Raw genomic sequence first — 15946 nt, 5'->3', positions numbered from 1 at the left:
AGGAGCCCATCACCTGCCAGCCCCTGGCCCATCCCTCTTTTCTCCACAGCAAACACCAGAACAAAAGCAATTCCTGCAGCAGCCCTGGGCTCTGGCTGTTTGTTTTAGGGGGTTTATGTCTTGCTCTGCCTTGGGTTCTGTTGGCTGTTTATTCCAAAATCACCTTGGGAGATGAGGAGAGGAGGCTGCTGGTGGTGGATCAGGGATTGCCTGAGAATGGAGCCAGGGCAGATGTTTGATCAGCCTGAGTCAGGCTCAGCTCAGGGGAAAGCTGGACTGGCCAAGGTGCACAAACTGACCAGGGGCAAAGGAGACATCAGCAATCTCACCTTGCTCTGGGACACCTGGGAGGAAACACACCTGAGGGGAAAGGGGAATGGAGTCACAGATGATGGTTTGAATCTCAGATTGTGCCAGTGATGATGAAAAATCTCCCAGGACGGGAAGGGAATTAGAAAATAAAACCTGCTGATGGGGAGCTGTGAATTTCCAGCTGTACTGTGATGGGAGGGCCAGGCAGGGATTCAGGACTAGACAAAAGATTTACTGCTGGAAGCTGCAGAATGGTAATTTCATTGTCATGAAAAACAAACACACAACTGAGGGATTCGTTTTCTTATGAAATACTTATGAATGTGCATAAAAATCTCACATTTGATTGCAAAAGAAAGAACAGGGCCTGAGGTGTCCAGAGAGACAAGAGGCATCGCTCAGCTGGGCCTGAGATCTGTGATTTATTCTGATAATCTGCTGCTCGTGCAGTGCTCACACACCCAGAGAAACTGCAGGAGAGAAGGGCAGAAAACAAGTTTTGACTGGTGACATTTAAGGTGACACTATCCATCACTGGCAAACTTTGACAACTCTGCCTAATTTTTGCTGAGAATGATAAAACACTCCAACGAAGAAGAAAATAACAGGGACTCTCAGGCAGGGCTATTTTTCTTCTTGATTTTCTTTCTATTTGAAAGAAAAATCCTGTTAAATCTGAGGTGCTTTTAATCAAATACAGACAAAGGAAATTGAAGTTTTCACAAACCAGCCTGTATTTTCAATTGGCTGCTGTTACTTTCACTTAAAAAGTTTGTGGTTTCAATTGTTTTGTTTCCTGACAAAAGTCCAAAACATTCCAAGCCAGGCTGACACGTGTGAGAACAGACTTTTAGTCAAAAAAAACTCTGAAATAAAATCAAAGATCCAACCAGCTCCAGACCCAGAGCACTCCCCTGGAGGTGTGGATCTGGCAGCGTGGGGTGAACTTTATTTCTTACTCAGAAAAATTAACGAAGGCAGTGAGGCTCCAGCACTGCAGAGGGAGAGATCTTAAATCTGGTGAGATTCAGGGTCTGCTGCCCCCTCCCAGCTATTTTGGGTCTCCTGCTCAGTCGCTGTGCTCAGCCTGGCCCCACAGGGACAGGGAAGGGCACAGGGACAGGGACAGGGACAGGGCACAGGGCACAGGGACAGGGACACAGGAACAGGGACACAGGGACAGGGACACAGGGACAGGGACAGGGCACAGGGCACAGGGACAGGGCACAGGGACAGGGAACAGGGACAGGGACACAGGGACAGGGACAGGGACACAGGGACACAGGGACAGGGACACAGGGACACAGGGACACAGGGACAAGGGACAGGGACAGGGACAGGGCACAGGGCACAGGGACAGGGACAGGGCACAGGGACAGGGGACAGGGCACAGGGACAGGACACAGGGACAGGGACAGGGACAGGGACACAGGGACAGGGCACAGGGACAGGGGACAGGGCACAGGGACAGGGGACAGGGCACAGGGACAGGGCACAGGGACAGGGACACAGGGACAAGGCACGGGGACAGGGCACAGGGACAGGGACAGGGCACAGGGACAGGGCACAGGGACAGGGACAGGGACACAGGGACAGGGCACAGGGACAGGGCACAGGGACAGGGACAGGCACACAGGGACAGGGACAGGGCACAGGGACAGGGCACAGGGACAGGGCACAGGGCACAGGGACAGGGCACAGGCACAGGGACAGGACACAGGGACAGGGGACAGGGGACAGGGACACAGGGACAGGGCACAGGCACAGGGACAGGGACAGGGACAGGCACACAGGGACAGGGACAGGGCACAGGGACAGGGCACAGGCACAGGGACAGGGCACAGGGACAGGGCACAGGGCACAGGGACAGGGGACAGGGGACAGGGGACAGGGGACAGGGACACAGGGACAGGGAGAGGGCACAGGCACAGGGACAGGACACAGGGAAGGGCTCCTACCAGGGCTGGTGGGATTTTGGGCAGGATTTCCCCCTGGCAGGGTGGGCAGGGCTGGGCTGGCATTGCCAGAGCAGCTGTGGCTGCCCTGGATCCCTGCAGAGCCAGGGCCAGCCTGGATGGGGTTTGGAACAGGGACTGGGCTGGCTCTGGGGAGTTTTGGGGTCCCTCAAACCCAACCCAAACAATCCCTGACCCCCTGCAGCCCCCAGTGCTCCCAGTGTGCCTGGAGGAAAGGCTCAGCCTCTGCTCCCAGAGCCCCCTGCCCCACCCTAAAGGAGAATCACAGAGCCCCCTGCCCCACCCTAAAGGACAGACCCAGAGCCCCCTGCCCCACCCTAAAGGAGAATCATAGAGCCCCCTGCCCCACCCTAAAGGACAGACCCAGAGCCCCCTGCCCCACCCTAAAGGAGAATCACAGAGCCCCCTGCCCCACCCTAAAGGAGAGACCCAGAGCCCCCTGCCCCACCCTAAGGGAGACCCAGAGCCCCCTGCCCCACCCTAAAGGAGAATCACAGAGCCCCCTGTCCCACCCTAAAGGACAGACCCAGAGCCCCCTGCCCCACCCTAAGGGAGACCCAGAGCCCCCTGCCCCACCCTAAAGGAGAATCACAGAGCCCCCTGTCCCACCCTAAAAAGAACCTCAGCACCTGCAGCACCATTAGGGATTTCACTGCAGCCCCTGAGCCCTCCTGATCTCAGGGATCCCTGGGCACACAGAGCCAGCCCAGCCCCTGTTTGAGTTCCTGCACTGACATTTGGCCCTTTATTAACAGGATTTGTCCCTCACATTTCCAGTCTGCACTCCAAGTTTCTGCAGAGCTGCAGCCCCTCCTGCCCCTGAAATATGGATTTTATTGGCAATGCAGCCAAAAATTCTCAATTCCTTTCATCTGTCACCATCTGATGACAAATGTCACATTTTCCCTTGGAAGGGACAGAAATAAATACTCAGGGAATATGGAGATCTTGGATTGCATCTTACACCTCAGGAAAGGGAAACTTTGATCAGCTCTGTCCCAAACTAAAGGAATTTCCCTGGCACTGGAGAGCAGTGAGTTTCCAAAATCAGGATTCAGAGAAACCCTGGTGGAGGGACCTGCTCAGGAGCTCAGCCTCAGAACTGCACAGATTGCACAGCAGATCCAGGCCCTCCCTGGCTTTTCTCTGCATCACAATTGCATTTCTTGCCTCTCTAGATATTAATTATTACATATTGGGCCTCCAGTGCACCTTCAGTCCTGCACAGACTGTGGGGTGTGGAATATTCTCTTACAAATACTCCATTGCAGCTCACTCCCTTTTCTCCCAGTCACTCCTTCCACTTCTTTGAAACTGATTCCAAGTTCAACTTTGCCAGAGTCTTTCAAAAAGCCAATTCTTAAAGAGCTAATTAGTTCCCCATAGGCTCTTTTTTTTTTTTTTTTTCCTTTTTGACTCAGTAAATATTTCTGAGATTGCTTTTTGTATAATCAGTGTTAGCAACTCATTAAAATGCACAGTATGTGGATCATTTGGAATGTGACATGGCTCAGCATGGACACTCAAGCTGCTTAAAAGGACAGAAAAGCAAAAGATGAGGATAAAATGAAAGCAAAAACCCAGCATTTCCTTGAAGCTGACACCACAGTTAAGGATTGAAGACAGGGCAGGGAGCCTTCAGCCCTGCTATTAGGAGAAAAGTCTAATTGCTCAATGCACTGCCTGCCCTCTCCAGCCTTGTGCTCTCCAAAAAGATTCCTTTTACAGAGAGTTAAGATGAAAAAAAAACCAAAAAAAAATTCTCTGAGCAGGTAATTGTGTAAGGTATTCACTCCAAGTAATATGAGGATTCTTCTTGAATTAATAATGAATGAAGTAATTTAAAAGGCCTTTAGTGTGTGCAGCCAGAAATAAATAATGCCTTAATCTGGGACATTTTATTTTCCATTAAAACAAACACTTTTTAAAGAGTGGGCATTACTGAGCAGCTCTGCCAGATGCCAGAATCAGATGGACAATAATGCTCAGGACTTTTTCCTCATATTTCAAGCATGTTCTTGATGCTTGATGGCTCTGGAGATTGGGAGTTTTACTTTGGGTCACAAGGAGCAATTCCAGCTGCAGGAATGCCAAGGTGTTTAAATTAAATTTAGGGTCGTTTTTGTGGGGAGGGGTCTTAGAAGGAGGAAGTGAAGTGAGTCTTCCTCACCCTGAACTGCTGACCTTTTCTATCTTTAATTTCAGATAACCACCTCAACCATGCTTTTCCTTCTAACTTCTTACTTTTCTTTTCAGCAAGTTCTGTCTAACCATTTGCCTTTTAATTAATTCTAGTCAATAACTAACTTTTAACTGAAATCCTGTTTTTTCTAAGGTTGGTTTCAGCCCCAGAGCTGCTCTGCAGGGATGTGAGCAGATCCTCCAGCCCCACTGCAATCCCTGCACAGGAATGATGACATTCCTCCCTCTAATGAATGGTAATAGGGAACACTTGATTAGAAGCCTTTCATCATTTTAGGACTAGGGGCTTTAGCTTTCTGACCTACTTTTTTGCCAATGAAATTCCATTTTTAGCTTCAACTCAAGGTCTGAATGTTACCCAAATTCAGACCATCTGTTTTAACTGCCTACAGGCTGAGAAGTTGATCCAAGCCAGGAGGGAGAAATGGAACCAGTGTGTGAATATATTGAGTATTCTCCACCCTTTGCATATTAAATAACCTATTTAATTTGTTCCTGAGGCCACACAAACACTCCTGTTTCCTTGGGCAGGGCCTGCTGTTGCTGTAAGGGATATTCTGCCACCAGTTGCTCTCAGGTCACCTTTTCTGCAGAGCTGGAGGAACGAGCAGCCTGCAGTGACTCCAACACCTCATCCCTTGATCTGGCTGCCCTGGGAAATCCAGCAGCAATAACTCTCCTCTCTTCCTAATTCTCCCCATTGTGGGAGCAACAGAACTTGCTTCTCCTCAGAGGACAATCCTGAATCATCTCTGTCCTTTTATCACAGGCAATATGAATTTATAAACCAGAACAATATCAAAAAGGCAACTTTACCTGGAAAATCCCTGCTAAGCAACTGCTGACCGTGGCTTTAGTAAAAATCAAAGTGAACCCAAGTGCTGAAGATAAGCTGCTGCTGCTGGGGCTGATAGGCATCTCCAGCCCTCATCCCTCACAGCTTGGCTGAGGATGGAATTGCAGGAGAATTTTTAGAGCATCCGTGAAAACATTAGCAAATTAATTATGCCAGAGAAAAAGAAAACAGTAGTGTGAAACTGTGCCAGATCTGGCAGTTGAATACCCAGCTGGGGAGCTGCCCAGCTCCAAACAAGGCAGAAAATAAGTATATTTAATGTAAAAGAATCCTAGCATGAAATAGGCTCTGTGCTTCCCTGCCACGGCTGATTCAGTGCTCAGGGCTGGCTTTGGGCAGATTCTCCTGCTCTGGGCACAGCCTGGCAGAGCCCCAGCCCAGCCTGGGAGCCCCAAAGCACAGCTGGGCACCCCTGGGGACACTGCAGCTCAGAGCCAGGGGTCAGACTGTCCCTGCTCACTGCAGCTGAATAAATGGCTTTGTAAGGGCCCTTCCCACCCGAGGCACTGGTGCCAGAGCAGCACAGGGGAGATCTGGGGGCTGTCCCAGCAGGGTGGGTGGGGAATGATGAATTAAACCCCAAAACAAGACCCAGCACCCCACCCCTGGCAGGGCTGTCCCAGCAGGGTGGGTGAAGAATATTGAATTAAACCCAAAACAAGACCCAGCACCCCACCCCCTGACAGAGCTGTCCCAGCAGGGTGGGTGGGGAATGATGAATTAAACCCAAAACAAGACCCAGCACCCCACCCCTGGCAGGGCTGTCCCCCTGCCTGCTGCTGTCCTGTGCCCTCAGATCCTGCAGCTTCTCCTGCAGCTGCTGGGGATGTGCAGACATCATCAGACGCTGCCAGGGCTATTTTTGGATGAGTCATTTGATGAGCTCCTGGGCACCTTATTTATTGCTGTCTCCAGCTGGGGACCTGAGCAGTGCCCAGACACCTCTGTGGCTAAAACCAGGGACCTCCATGTGATCACCCTCCTCTGCTGGCAGGCAGAAAAACAACAGCACATTATGTTGTCAAGACTAATAGCTGTTAATTAGGGTGAGTGACACACGACCCCTTTTCCAGCCAAAGAGCACAGAAGTCACAGAAGAAATAAAAAATAGAAAATAAGAAAGTTGAAGTTCTGCATGCAGCGTTTTCCAGTCTAAAGAGTGACCACTTAAATGTCATTTTCTGAGTTGTTTTTTTTTCCCTGGTGTCACGGTATGACTAGAGGGTTTGCCAATTTTAAATATTTAATTTCCTTTAGAGATAGGATTTAGGAGTAAAGACAACGCAGGCTCAAAACTTTAAAAAAGGCTACAAGAAGAAATTTATTAATAACTCGGAATAAGATTCCTAGATTATTCCCTCCTCCCTTCATTCCACATTTCTTACCAACCACATACAGAGAACACTTCAGTCAGTTATCCACTCAAATAATCATTTCAGTTCACTTAAGAGAGAACTTAAGAGAACTTAAGAGAGAACTTAAGAGAAAAAGGAACTTTTCTGCTTTAGACTTGGGGGGTGTCTTCACCTTCACAGTCTGCATCTGCCAGGGACTTACAGAACAATGAATTTTCCTCTCATTCCCACATTCCTTCCAGAGCCGTGTTATGGGTTACGATGCACACATGGGGTGCTACTTTTAAAGGCAGGCTGCTGAAAAACAAAATCCTCTTCATCTCCTTCTCTATCAAATGTCTCTGTTCATATTCCAGTCCCAAAACAGAGAGCTCAATTTCCCGAGGCAAGGAAAGCCTTCAACTCAAGCACCCATCCTCCCCAAGTGTATTTCAGAGTTTAAAGGAATTTTAGTGAAGTCACAATCCCCTCATAGCCCCACAACAAACGGTTTTCAGCTCCTTATCAGCTGCATCTTTTCAGTCTCTTCCCATCAGGAACTTTATCTTCATTCCACCGACTTCTTTGGACTCCATGCTTTATTTCTTCTCATTAAGGGTGTTCAGGAGATCGAGAATCTTATCCAGGCATTAAGAACTTAAAATTGTATCCAGATTAAGAGGAAAACACGCGGCCGGTGCGGGGGGTCCATGCGAAAAACCCCCCTGAACTTCACCCACTGTGATTTGTGAAAGTGAAATAACTTTCCATTGGTTTCCCGAGCTGTCCATCACCAAACCAGCTCTCTGATTGGTGCCAGCAGCTCTCAGGGGGAGCTCCCAGAGTCCCTCCCACTCCCCAGCTCATGGTGCCCACCCTGAGGGGAATCCACCCTCCCCCAGCACCTGAAACCAGCACTCCTGCTTTGCCTCTTTAGGGATTTAGCTGAAGTCTATGTTGGGGAGCCAAGGTACAGAAAGTTGCAGTGATTTCCTGGAGGTCACAATAAACCCTATGGAACTCACAGCTCAAACACCCCCTTAGACCCTCTGAATGTTAATCACTACCCAGCTCCTCTCTCTTCTCCCTGCTCTAATGAGATTATTGATGAATTGCATAAAATGCACTTTCTGCAGAAGTTCTTTAGATGACAAGTTGCCTTTTACTAAACAAATTAATGGGAAAGCTGAGTTCTCCCATTCCAGTCTGGGGAAAAGAAGTTTTGGGTCTGAAATGCCTAATTAGTACTAACTGAAATCCAGTGCTGGGTTTACTTGGCACAGTACCTGATATAAACACGCCACAGGGCCATCAGTACCTTGTGGTGGCACCAGCACAGAAATAGTTCTCTCTCAATTAATATTGCAGGAGCTGGGGATGGCAGTGGAGGAGCAGAGCAATTCCAGCCCCATCCCAGAGTGCCAGGAGTGAGGGGGGACAGGGTTTGCCTGGCACACACAGAGCTGAGATATTCCCAAAGCTCTGGGCTGGCATCCCAGGCCAAGGGCAGCCCAGGGAGGCCAGAGGAGTCCCCAGGGAGCAGATCCAGGGCAGGAGGGCAGGGATGCCCCAGGGGAGGAAGGCAGGGATGCCCCAGGGGAGGGAGGCAGGGATGCCCCAGGGGAGGAGGGCAGGGATGCCCCAGGAGAGAAGGGCAGGGATGCTCCAGGGGAGGAAGGCAGGGATGCCCCAGGGGAGGAGGGCAGGGATGCCCCAGGGGAGGAAGGCAGGGATGCCCCAGGGGAGGAGGGCAGGGATGCCCCAGGGGAGAAGGGCAGGGATGCTCTAGGAGAGGAAGGCAGGGATGCTCCAGGGCAGGAGGACAGGGATGCCCCAGGAGAGAAGGGCAGGGATGCCCCAGGGGAGGAGGGCAGGGATGCTCTAGGAGAGAAGGATAGGGATGCCCCAGGGGAGAAGGGCAGGGATGCCCCAGGGGAGGAGGGCAGGGATGCCCCAGGGGAGGGAGGCAGGGATGCTCTAGGAGAGAAGGGTAGGGATGCCCCAGGGGAGGAGGGCAGGGATGCCCCAGGGGCCCTGCAGTGGCACCAAGTGACACAGAGCCGGTGCCACCAGGACCAGCTGCTGTCCCACTGCTCAGCTCCTCACTGCAGCTCCAGCAGTGCTGAGAGTGAAGTTCTCCACCTCCCCACAGCCCTTCCTGCTCCAAGGGTTTGGTCTTCCCTCGAGGTGTTCAAAGCCCTTCTCTGAAGCCCCAAGGAATGAGGTAACTCTCAGTCTGCGTGTAAGAACAAAACTCCCTGAGCCAGACTCTGAGCCAGACACTCATTATTATACTCTGCAAATGCACAGAATGGCTTTTTCTCCATGCTCCAGGTCACTGAGATCATGTTTCAGGCACATGATTAATTTTCAGCCTTATTGTGTTAAGGGCCAGCAGCAGAAAAGTGAGATTTTTCTTTTTTAGACCAGAGTTAAATGAGGTAGAAGAACTTGTCACTTAGCAAGAGCTTAGAGATGATCTTTGCATCAAGCAGCAGTTAAAAGTTAATAGACATGAAGAAATCTATTGATTTGAGGTGTTTGAGGGGTTTTGATGTGGGTAAAGGCACATTGGTGCATGCCCAGCCTGGGGTGGCACCACGAGCTGTCCCCTGGCAGTGCCACTGTACTGTGGGTGCCCAGGTCCTGGCAGTGCCACTGTACTGTGGGTGCCCAGGTCCTGGCAGTGCCCCCGTGCTCTCGGTGCCCAGGTCCTGGCAGTGCCACTGTTCTGTCGGTGCCCAGGTCCTGGCAGTGTCCCCGTGCTCTCAGTGCCGGGTGCTGGCAGTGCCACTGTTCTGTCGGTGCCCAGGTCCTGGCAGTGCCCCCGTGCTCTCGGTGCCCAGGTCCTGGCAGTGCCACTGTTCTGTCGGTGCCCAGGTCCTGGCAGTGTCCCCTTGCTCTCAGTGCCGGGTGCTGGCAGTGCCACTGTTCTGTCGGTGCCCAGGTCCTGGCAGTGCCCCCGTGCTCTCGGTGCTCAGGTCCTGGCAGTGCCACTGTTCTGTCGGTGCCCAGGTCCTGGCAGTGTCCCCGTGCTCTCGGTGCCGGGTCCTGGCAGTGCCACTGTTCTGTCGGTGCCGGGTCCTGGCAGTGTCCCCGTGCCCTCGGTGCTCAGGTCCTGGCAGTGCCACTGTTCTGTCGGTGCCCAGGTCCTGGCAGTGCCCCCGTGCTCTCGGTGCCGGGTCCTGGCAGTGCCCCCGTGCTCTCGGTGCCCAGGTCCTGGCAGGCTGTGTCTAAGGAGGCTCCGCGTGTGTCTGTGCCGCAGGTACGGGGACATGGTGCCCAAGACCATCGCCGGGAAGATCTTCGGCTCCATCTGCTCTCTCAGCGGGGTGCTGGTGATCGCGCTGCCCGTGCCCGTCATCGTCTCCAACTTCAGCCGCATCTACCACCAGAACCAGCGCGCCGACAAGCGCCGCGCTCAGAAGGTGAGAGACCCTGTCCTGCCGTCCCCTCCTGTCCCCTCCTGTCCCCTCCTGTCCCCTTCCATCCCCTCCTGTCCCCTCGGATCCCTCCTGTCCCCTGCCATCCCCTCCTGTCCCCTCGGATCCCTCCTGTCCCCTGCCATCCCCTCCTGTCCCTCCTGCCCCGTCCTGTCCCCTGACATCCCTTCCTGTCCCCTCCTGTCCCCTCCATCCCCTCCTGTCCCCTCCTGTCCCCTCCATCCCCTCCTGTCCCCTCCTGTCCCCTCCTGTCCCTTCCTGTCCCTTCCATCCCCTCCTGGACAAAATTTTCCTTTTGTTTGTCACAAAATTACACCCAGATAATAACTTACCTAACACATTCCTAGCACAAGGAAAATAAACTCATGTGATCCCACAAAATCCCAGCCCTGGTTGACCCAAAGTCTGACCAGGACAATTTATACATTGGAAATAGAAGTGTGTTCCATCAAAGCTGCACCCCCAAAGTCCTCACTGCTGCACACACTGTGCTCTTGTATTTCCAGCATCAGGAGCACCAGGGCTGTTATTATTCACCTTTCCCCATACTCTGAAATAAATGTGTGGCTGTGTGCACTGGAACCCTTCAATCAGCCCCAGGAGCTGTTTATCCTTTGGCTCCTCGTGGTCTCTCTAACACACCCATCCAGCAACCTGCACTTACCAGCACACAAACCCCTCCAAGCTGTGACTGCAGCAATGCACAAAAGCCCCTGGAAACGTGGAGGGATTACTGGGTATTCCAAATTCTGAGCAGTTTTTGCCAGTGGAAGCTCACTGAGTCACTGGGAGAGCATAACAGATTTACTGTATCTCTATTTCAATCTGCTAAATTACACCACAGCCACAATCAGGTTTTTACAACAACTGCAAACCAAAGGCCTGAGGTTCTTGTTCTCCCTGTGGAACGCTGTCTGCCAGAAATTCAAGACTCAGGGGACCTGATGGAGAACAGGAGTAGAAAAAAGTGTTATTCTGCTCCAGGCAAGCATCTGGGCCGTGCCTGCTCCTTGCATCTCAGGGAGCTGACAGCAGAGAGCTCAGACACAAGACCCACAAAACCACATTTGGCAGCCAGAACACAGCAGGGGAGCAGAGGGATGGGGCAGGAGCCAGTGCAGCCCCAGCAGCTCTGCTGGGATCTACAAACCAGGGAGGGGATCTGCAGGGAGAGGGGGCTCCATCAGGACACAGCACAGCAGGTACAGGTGAGGCAAAGCCCCCTCTGCTCCTGCCCTGCAGGCAGAGGGTGCAGAGGGATCAGAGCATCCCCACAGTGACTCTGCAGGGGACCTGCCCTGAGTGCAGAGGGTCTGGGGTCTCACTTGGGACAGGAACAGGTGAGCTGTAAAGCTGGGGAAGGACAGGGGTGCTCAGGAGAGGCTCAGGGGACTGCCCAACAGTGTCCAGCCCATTTCAGGGCTGAGGGCTTTGAGAGGAAGAACTTGTCAGCACCACAACAGAGACAGAAGCTGCTGCACAGCCCAGCCCAGGCACAAGGGCAGGACAGGCAAGACTTGGGCCATAATAACAAATATGGGCCAATAATCACCCTGGCTCACCTCAGAACCGACTGCAGGTGTGTCCTGGACAGGGCAGCCCCTCCCTCCAGGCAGCAAACCCAGGTTCCCCCTGACCCAGCTTCTCCTTTCCCTCACTGGCCTGTGATCCACCTGCAGCAGGGAACAGTCCCACACCTTTGATGCCACTGTGATTGATTGCAGCTTTTATAAAGGCTTGCTGTATTGACACACACACTGTATAATTTCCCCCCATTTGAATTTCTAATTCCCTTGATATTGGTGGAATTTCTCAGTTAAGAAACTTTTCTCAAGTCATAAGTGTGAGTAATTTTCACATGATCAGCACTGCATGAATACTAAGAAGCAGGGAAGGGAGAGGAGCACATGAATGACAGTCCTCAGAGATGGTCAGGATGCACAGAGGGATGTTCAGGAGCTGCTCTGGTGCCACACTTGTTCCAGCACCATCCCACATGAACTGAACCTGCAGAAAAATCCAAACTCTGCCCCCATCTCCTTACAGAGGCATTTGCATGGCTTTTTCAGGAAGGCTGGAAAAATCTCTTTGCTCTCTCAGCCCTTGAATATTAAGAGCCCCCAGCAGAAGCTCCTTATAAGAGAATTTGGGAGGCAGCTCTGAATGCACACAGTGCCTTCCTTTAGCACACCAGGAATTCACTAAATGATTGCTCTCTTTGAATTCAAGAGCAGTTTCTTGGGTATGTGTTAGGATAAAAACCTTGAAAGGTCTGTTTAGTTCAAAGAATCAAAACTTTTACAGTGTACAGGTAAATTTCAAGATAAGATACAATTTTTTCTATGAACTCAGCTGAGATTTTCCAGTGACAGATGACCAAGGCAGCTCTGTGCAGTCAGCCTGGCTGGGCTGGCACTGCCAGACTGAGGGGTGGCTGTGGGAGCAGCTGGAGCCCCCAGCCCAGCCCAGCCCCTCTGGCCCTGCTGAGCTCAGCCTAACTTTGCCTCTCAGCTCCTGAGGGGGCTCTGGTCTAGCAGGAAGAGGAATTTCAGTAACGTGAATAAAATACCAGGAGGTGGCTGTTACTCATCAGCATCTATTCTTCAACTAGCTGAGGAGAAATGTTCCTTAAAAAGAATAAAACCCCCACCAAACACAAAACCCAACCACCGGTGATCTAATCACATTACAGATAAATCATTCTTTGCCAAACCTGTACTGTGAGACAATTAATTACAAGGAGATCTGGCAAATCTTAATTCATTGTGCTGTGGCATCAGGTTCTGTCCTCTGGCATGCAGCAGGAGCAGGTCAGTGTGGATGGAAGACAAATTGATCATTTGTGACAAGGTTCATTTTGGTAAAATTGTTGTGTTTTTTTCCTTCCCCAACGACTTTTTTTTCCTCTCCTTTTTTTTGACTGATGTGCTAAGAATAGACCTTCCTGACTTTGAAACGCTGCTGTTCTTCACTGAATGTCACAGCCTGGGATTTAAAAGAGAATGTGACACTTAAAAGGCTTGACAATAGAAGGAGTTTGTAATTCAGATGATGCTGGAGGAGCCCCTGAGCTGTGCTGGGTTTGCAGGGAGGGGAAGGAGGCAGGAGCTGCTGCTGGGGGGGACAACACCTCCCACTCCTCCAGCCCGGAGAGCAGGGGCAGCTGCTGACAGCCCAGAGCTGCTCCAGGGGAGGGAACAGCTCCTGCAGGGCTGGGAAGGGCTGAGCACAGTCCTTGTCCCCAGCAGGGACAGGCAGGGATGGGGTGACAGATTCAGCAGGGCTGCTCCGGATCTCAGCTGGGGAAAGGCAAAGGTTCAAGGGGCAGCAAAACGAGGCACCCACAAATTCAGGGGAAATGGGAAAAAAGAACCCCCAGCCCAGCTTGGAGGGCATTTGCTGTGTTTTTGGAATTTTTTTTTTTTTTTTTTTTTTTGGATGTGTTTTTGGTTGGATTTGCTGATGGGCAGAGATGCTGGGAGAGCTGCTGATGCCGGGGATGGGCTTGGCTCAGTGCTGCACTACACACGGGGCTGCCAGCAAACACACCCTGGGAAATCACAGGGCTTGGTTTCCAGCCCGCAGTAAATGTGCTGCTGACGACTGCAGCCTCTCAGGGTGTTCAATTCATCCCATTTATTACCCGGTGCCCTTTGGCTCCCTGAGAACAGGCAGTGTACTGCAGAAAGCCTGGAGGCAGACTTCTCATTCCACCCTGCAGGCCTCCAGGAGAGCCAAACACGGATTTAGGCAAGGACTACCCAGGACAGAATCGCTTTGGAGAGCTGCTCCCACACAAAACTCTAATACCAGGCTGAAAACTGTGCCAGGCTGAGAGCAGAGGGGTGAGCTGGAGAGGACTCGCTGTCTGGGGATGAATGAAAGCATCAATCACAACCCCAGCAGCAGGCAGGGATGCAGGGAGGTGATTCCATCTCCCAGCCCAGCAGGAGAGAACTGTGGAGATGCTCCAGAGGGGCTCCAGCCAGAGAAAGGGAGAGCAGGGACACCAATGGATGGAGAACAGCCTGAACCAGGGCTGGGAGCAGAGCAGGGACACCAATGGATGGAGAACAGGGACACCAATGGGTGCAGAACAGGGACACCAGTGGATGGAGAACAACCTGAACCAGAGATGGGAGCAGAGCAGGGACACCAATGGGTGCAGAAGTGCCTGTCCCAGAGCCTGTCCCAGAGCCTGTCCCAGAGCCTGGAGCAGAGGGGGGAGCAGAGCTGCTGGGGAAGGCTCAGCCCTGGCTCTGTGTCATCCCCTCCCCACGAGTGGCAGCCCACACAGCTGCCAATAACCAGCCCCTTGCAGTAATTGATTGCTGCAGAGCAGGGGAGGCAGCTCTCAGATGTTCTGTTGTGCAGCTGACACCCTGAATTTCAGAGGTGGGTTAGTGAACTTGGGTGTGGAAATGAAGGGCCAGGAAAAGTGACTGGGGCTGTGTGAGGAGTGACAGGACATGAGTCAGTGCCAGCAGGGGATGGGGCTGGGAACTTAGGGGGAGAGAGAAACAATAAGGTTAAAACTGGAGCTGGCTGACATTTAAAGAACATGGGTTTTTTTTCAACCAGAATGAATCTGCGTGGAATATGTTTTTGTTGTTGCTGTTGATATTTAACAGTCTTTGACAGGGAGGAAAAAAGCTTTTTTATTTTTTTTTTAAAAGATGTTTCATTTCTGCTGGGCTAGGCACCTCTTTCTCTGTTTGTCACATCCCTTAATAGAGTTCAGGGAAAAAAAAAAACCCAAACAAATAATCCAACCAGGAATCCTGCCTCTTTTCTTTCATATCCTCGAGGAAAGCGAAATAACATTTTCCATCAGTTCAGCTATTGCAAATTCCCCGAGCCCCAAATGGTGTAAGACAAGGAGCTGTCTCCTCTGAAAGGAAGAGCTGGAATCAGTCAGCTCCACTTTATGGGTTCAGCCTCCAAAACCAGCCCATCCATCCTGAACCTGTGCTGGGCAGACCCTGAGCCACTCCCTCCTTCCCCCTTTAATCGCTGCTCATCCATCAGGGTGGGAGCTGGGCTGTGACACCCATCAAAGCTGTGAATTCCTCCAGCCCCCCCAGGCCTTGCAGCTGCTAATTAGGGGAGTGAGCTCTGGAAAGGCAGACAGGAGCAGACAGAGAGAGAAATCCCAGGCAGCAGCTGCTGATCACACCTGGCTCCAGGTGTGCACTGAGCCTGGGCCAAGGAGAGCAGCAGCATCTTGTTCATGATGCAGAAACGTGTGAGAGTCCTTTCTTGAGATTTTGTTAAGCAATAAATTTCTAGACAAGTTGTGACACCCTGAATTACACCCCATAACAATTCCAGCTATCCCAGATTATTCCCAGTACAACTGGGCAGATCTTTGACCACATCCTTGGACAAATTCTGACCCAAGCTCTAAAAATCTGTCCATTAATACTACAAAAAAGTGTTTGTAGGAATTTCTTTTGTTATCATTTCAAGAAGGGAGAGACAAGGGAAGAGAGGTGGTTTTGTCACTTCAGCAGAGTGGAAGTTTGAGATTCAGCCAAGTGGCAGCAACTGCAGCAAACATAATTCAATTGAGGTAAAAGTGTCCCCAAAGTCAGTCCTTACCCAGCCAGGGTCTGGCTGTAACCCTCACTGGGTGGGTGAATGCACAGGCTGGAAATCAGAAGGAATTTTCTAAACAGAAGGAAGGATTTCTGAAACAAATGTCCTGCAGGAGTAAGAGCTTCACTAAATCTGAGCCAGACCTTGTTAAGCTCAGGATGGGAATGTACAAAATGAAGTTTACAGCAGGAGAGGACCAGGCCCTTCCTGCCAGTTTTGCATATT

The 15946-nt window shown here is 51.5% G+C and overlaps 2 protein-coding genes across 2 annotated transcripts in view; one reads left to right on the top strand and one right to left on the bottom strand.

Moving 5' to 3' along the window:
* RAP1A (RAP1A, member of RAS oncogene family) overlaps window positions 1–15946 on the bottom strand; it is a 188524-nt gene that overhangs the window by 79204 nt on the left and 93374 nt on the right. The window lies entirely within an intron of this gene.
* Window positions 1–15946, top strand: part of KCND3 (potassium voltage-gated channel subfamily D member 3) — a gene marked incomplete at its 3' end in the record, with an annotated part of 88645 nt that overhangs the window by 53569 nt on the left and 19130 nt on the right. Inside the window, 1 exon segment of the mRNA XM_079327287.1 lies at window positions 9946–10108. Within this exon segment, the coding sequence (XP_079183413.1) occupies window positions 9946–10108 (163 nt within the window).

The sequence above is a fragment of the Erithacus rubecula genome, assembly GCF_903797595.1.
Source record: "Erithacus rubecula genome assembly, chromosome: 26".
In the NCBI taxonomy this organism is placed as follows: domain Eukaryota; kingdom Metazoa; phylum Chordata; class Aves; order Passeriformes; family Muscicapidae; genus Erithacus; species Erithacus rubecula.
This window is presented reverse-complemented; position numbering and strand designations above follow the sequence as displayed.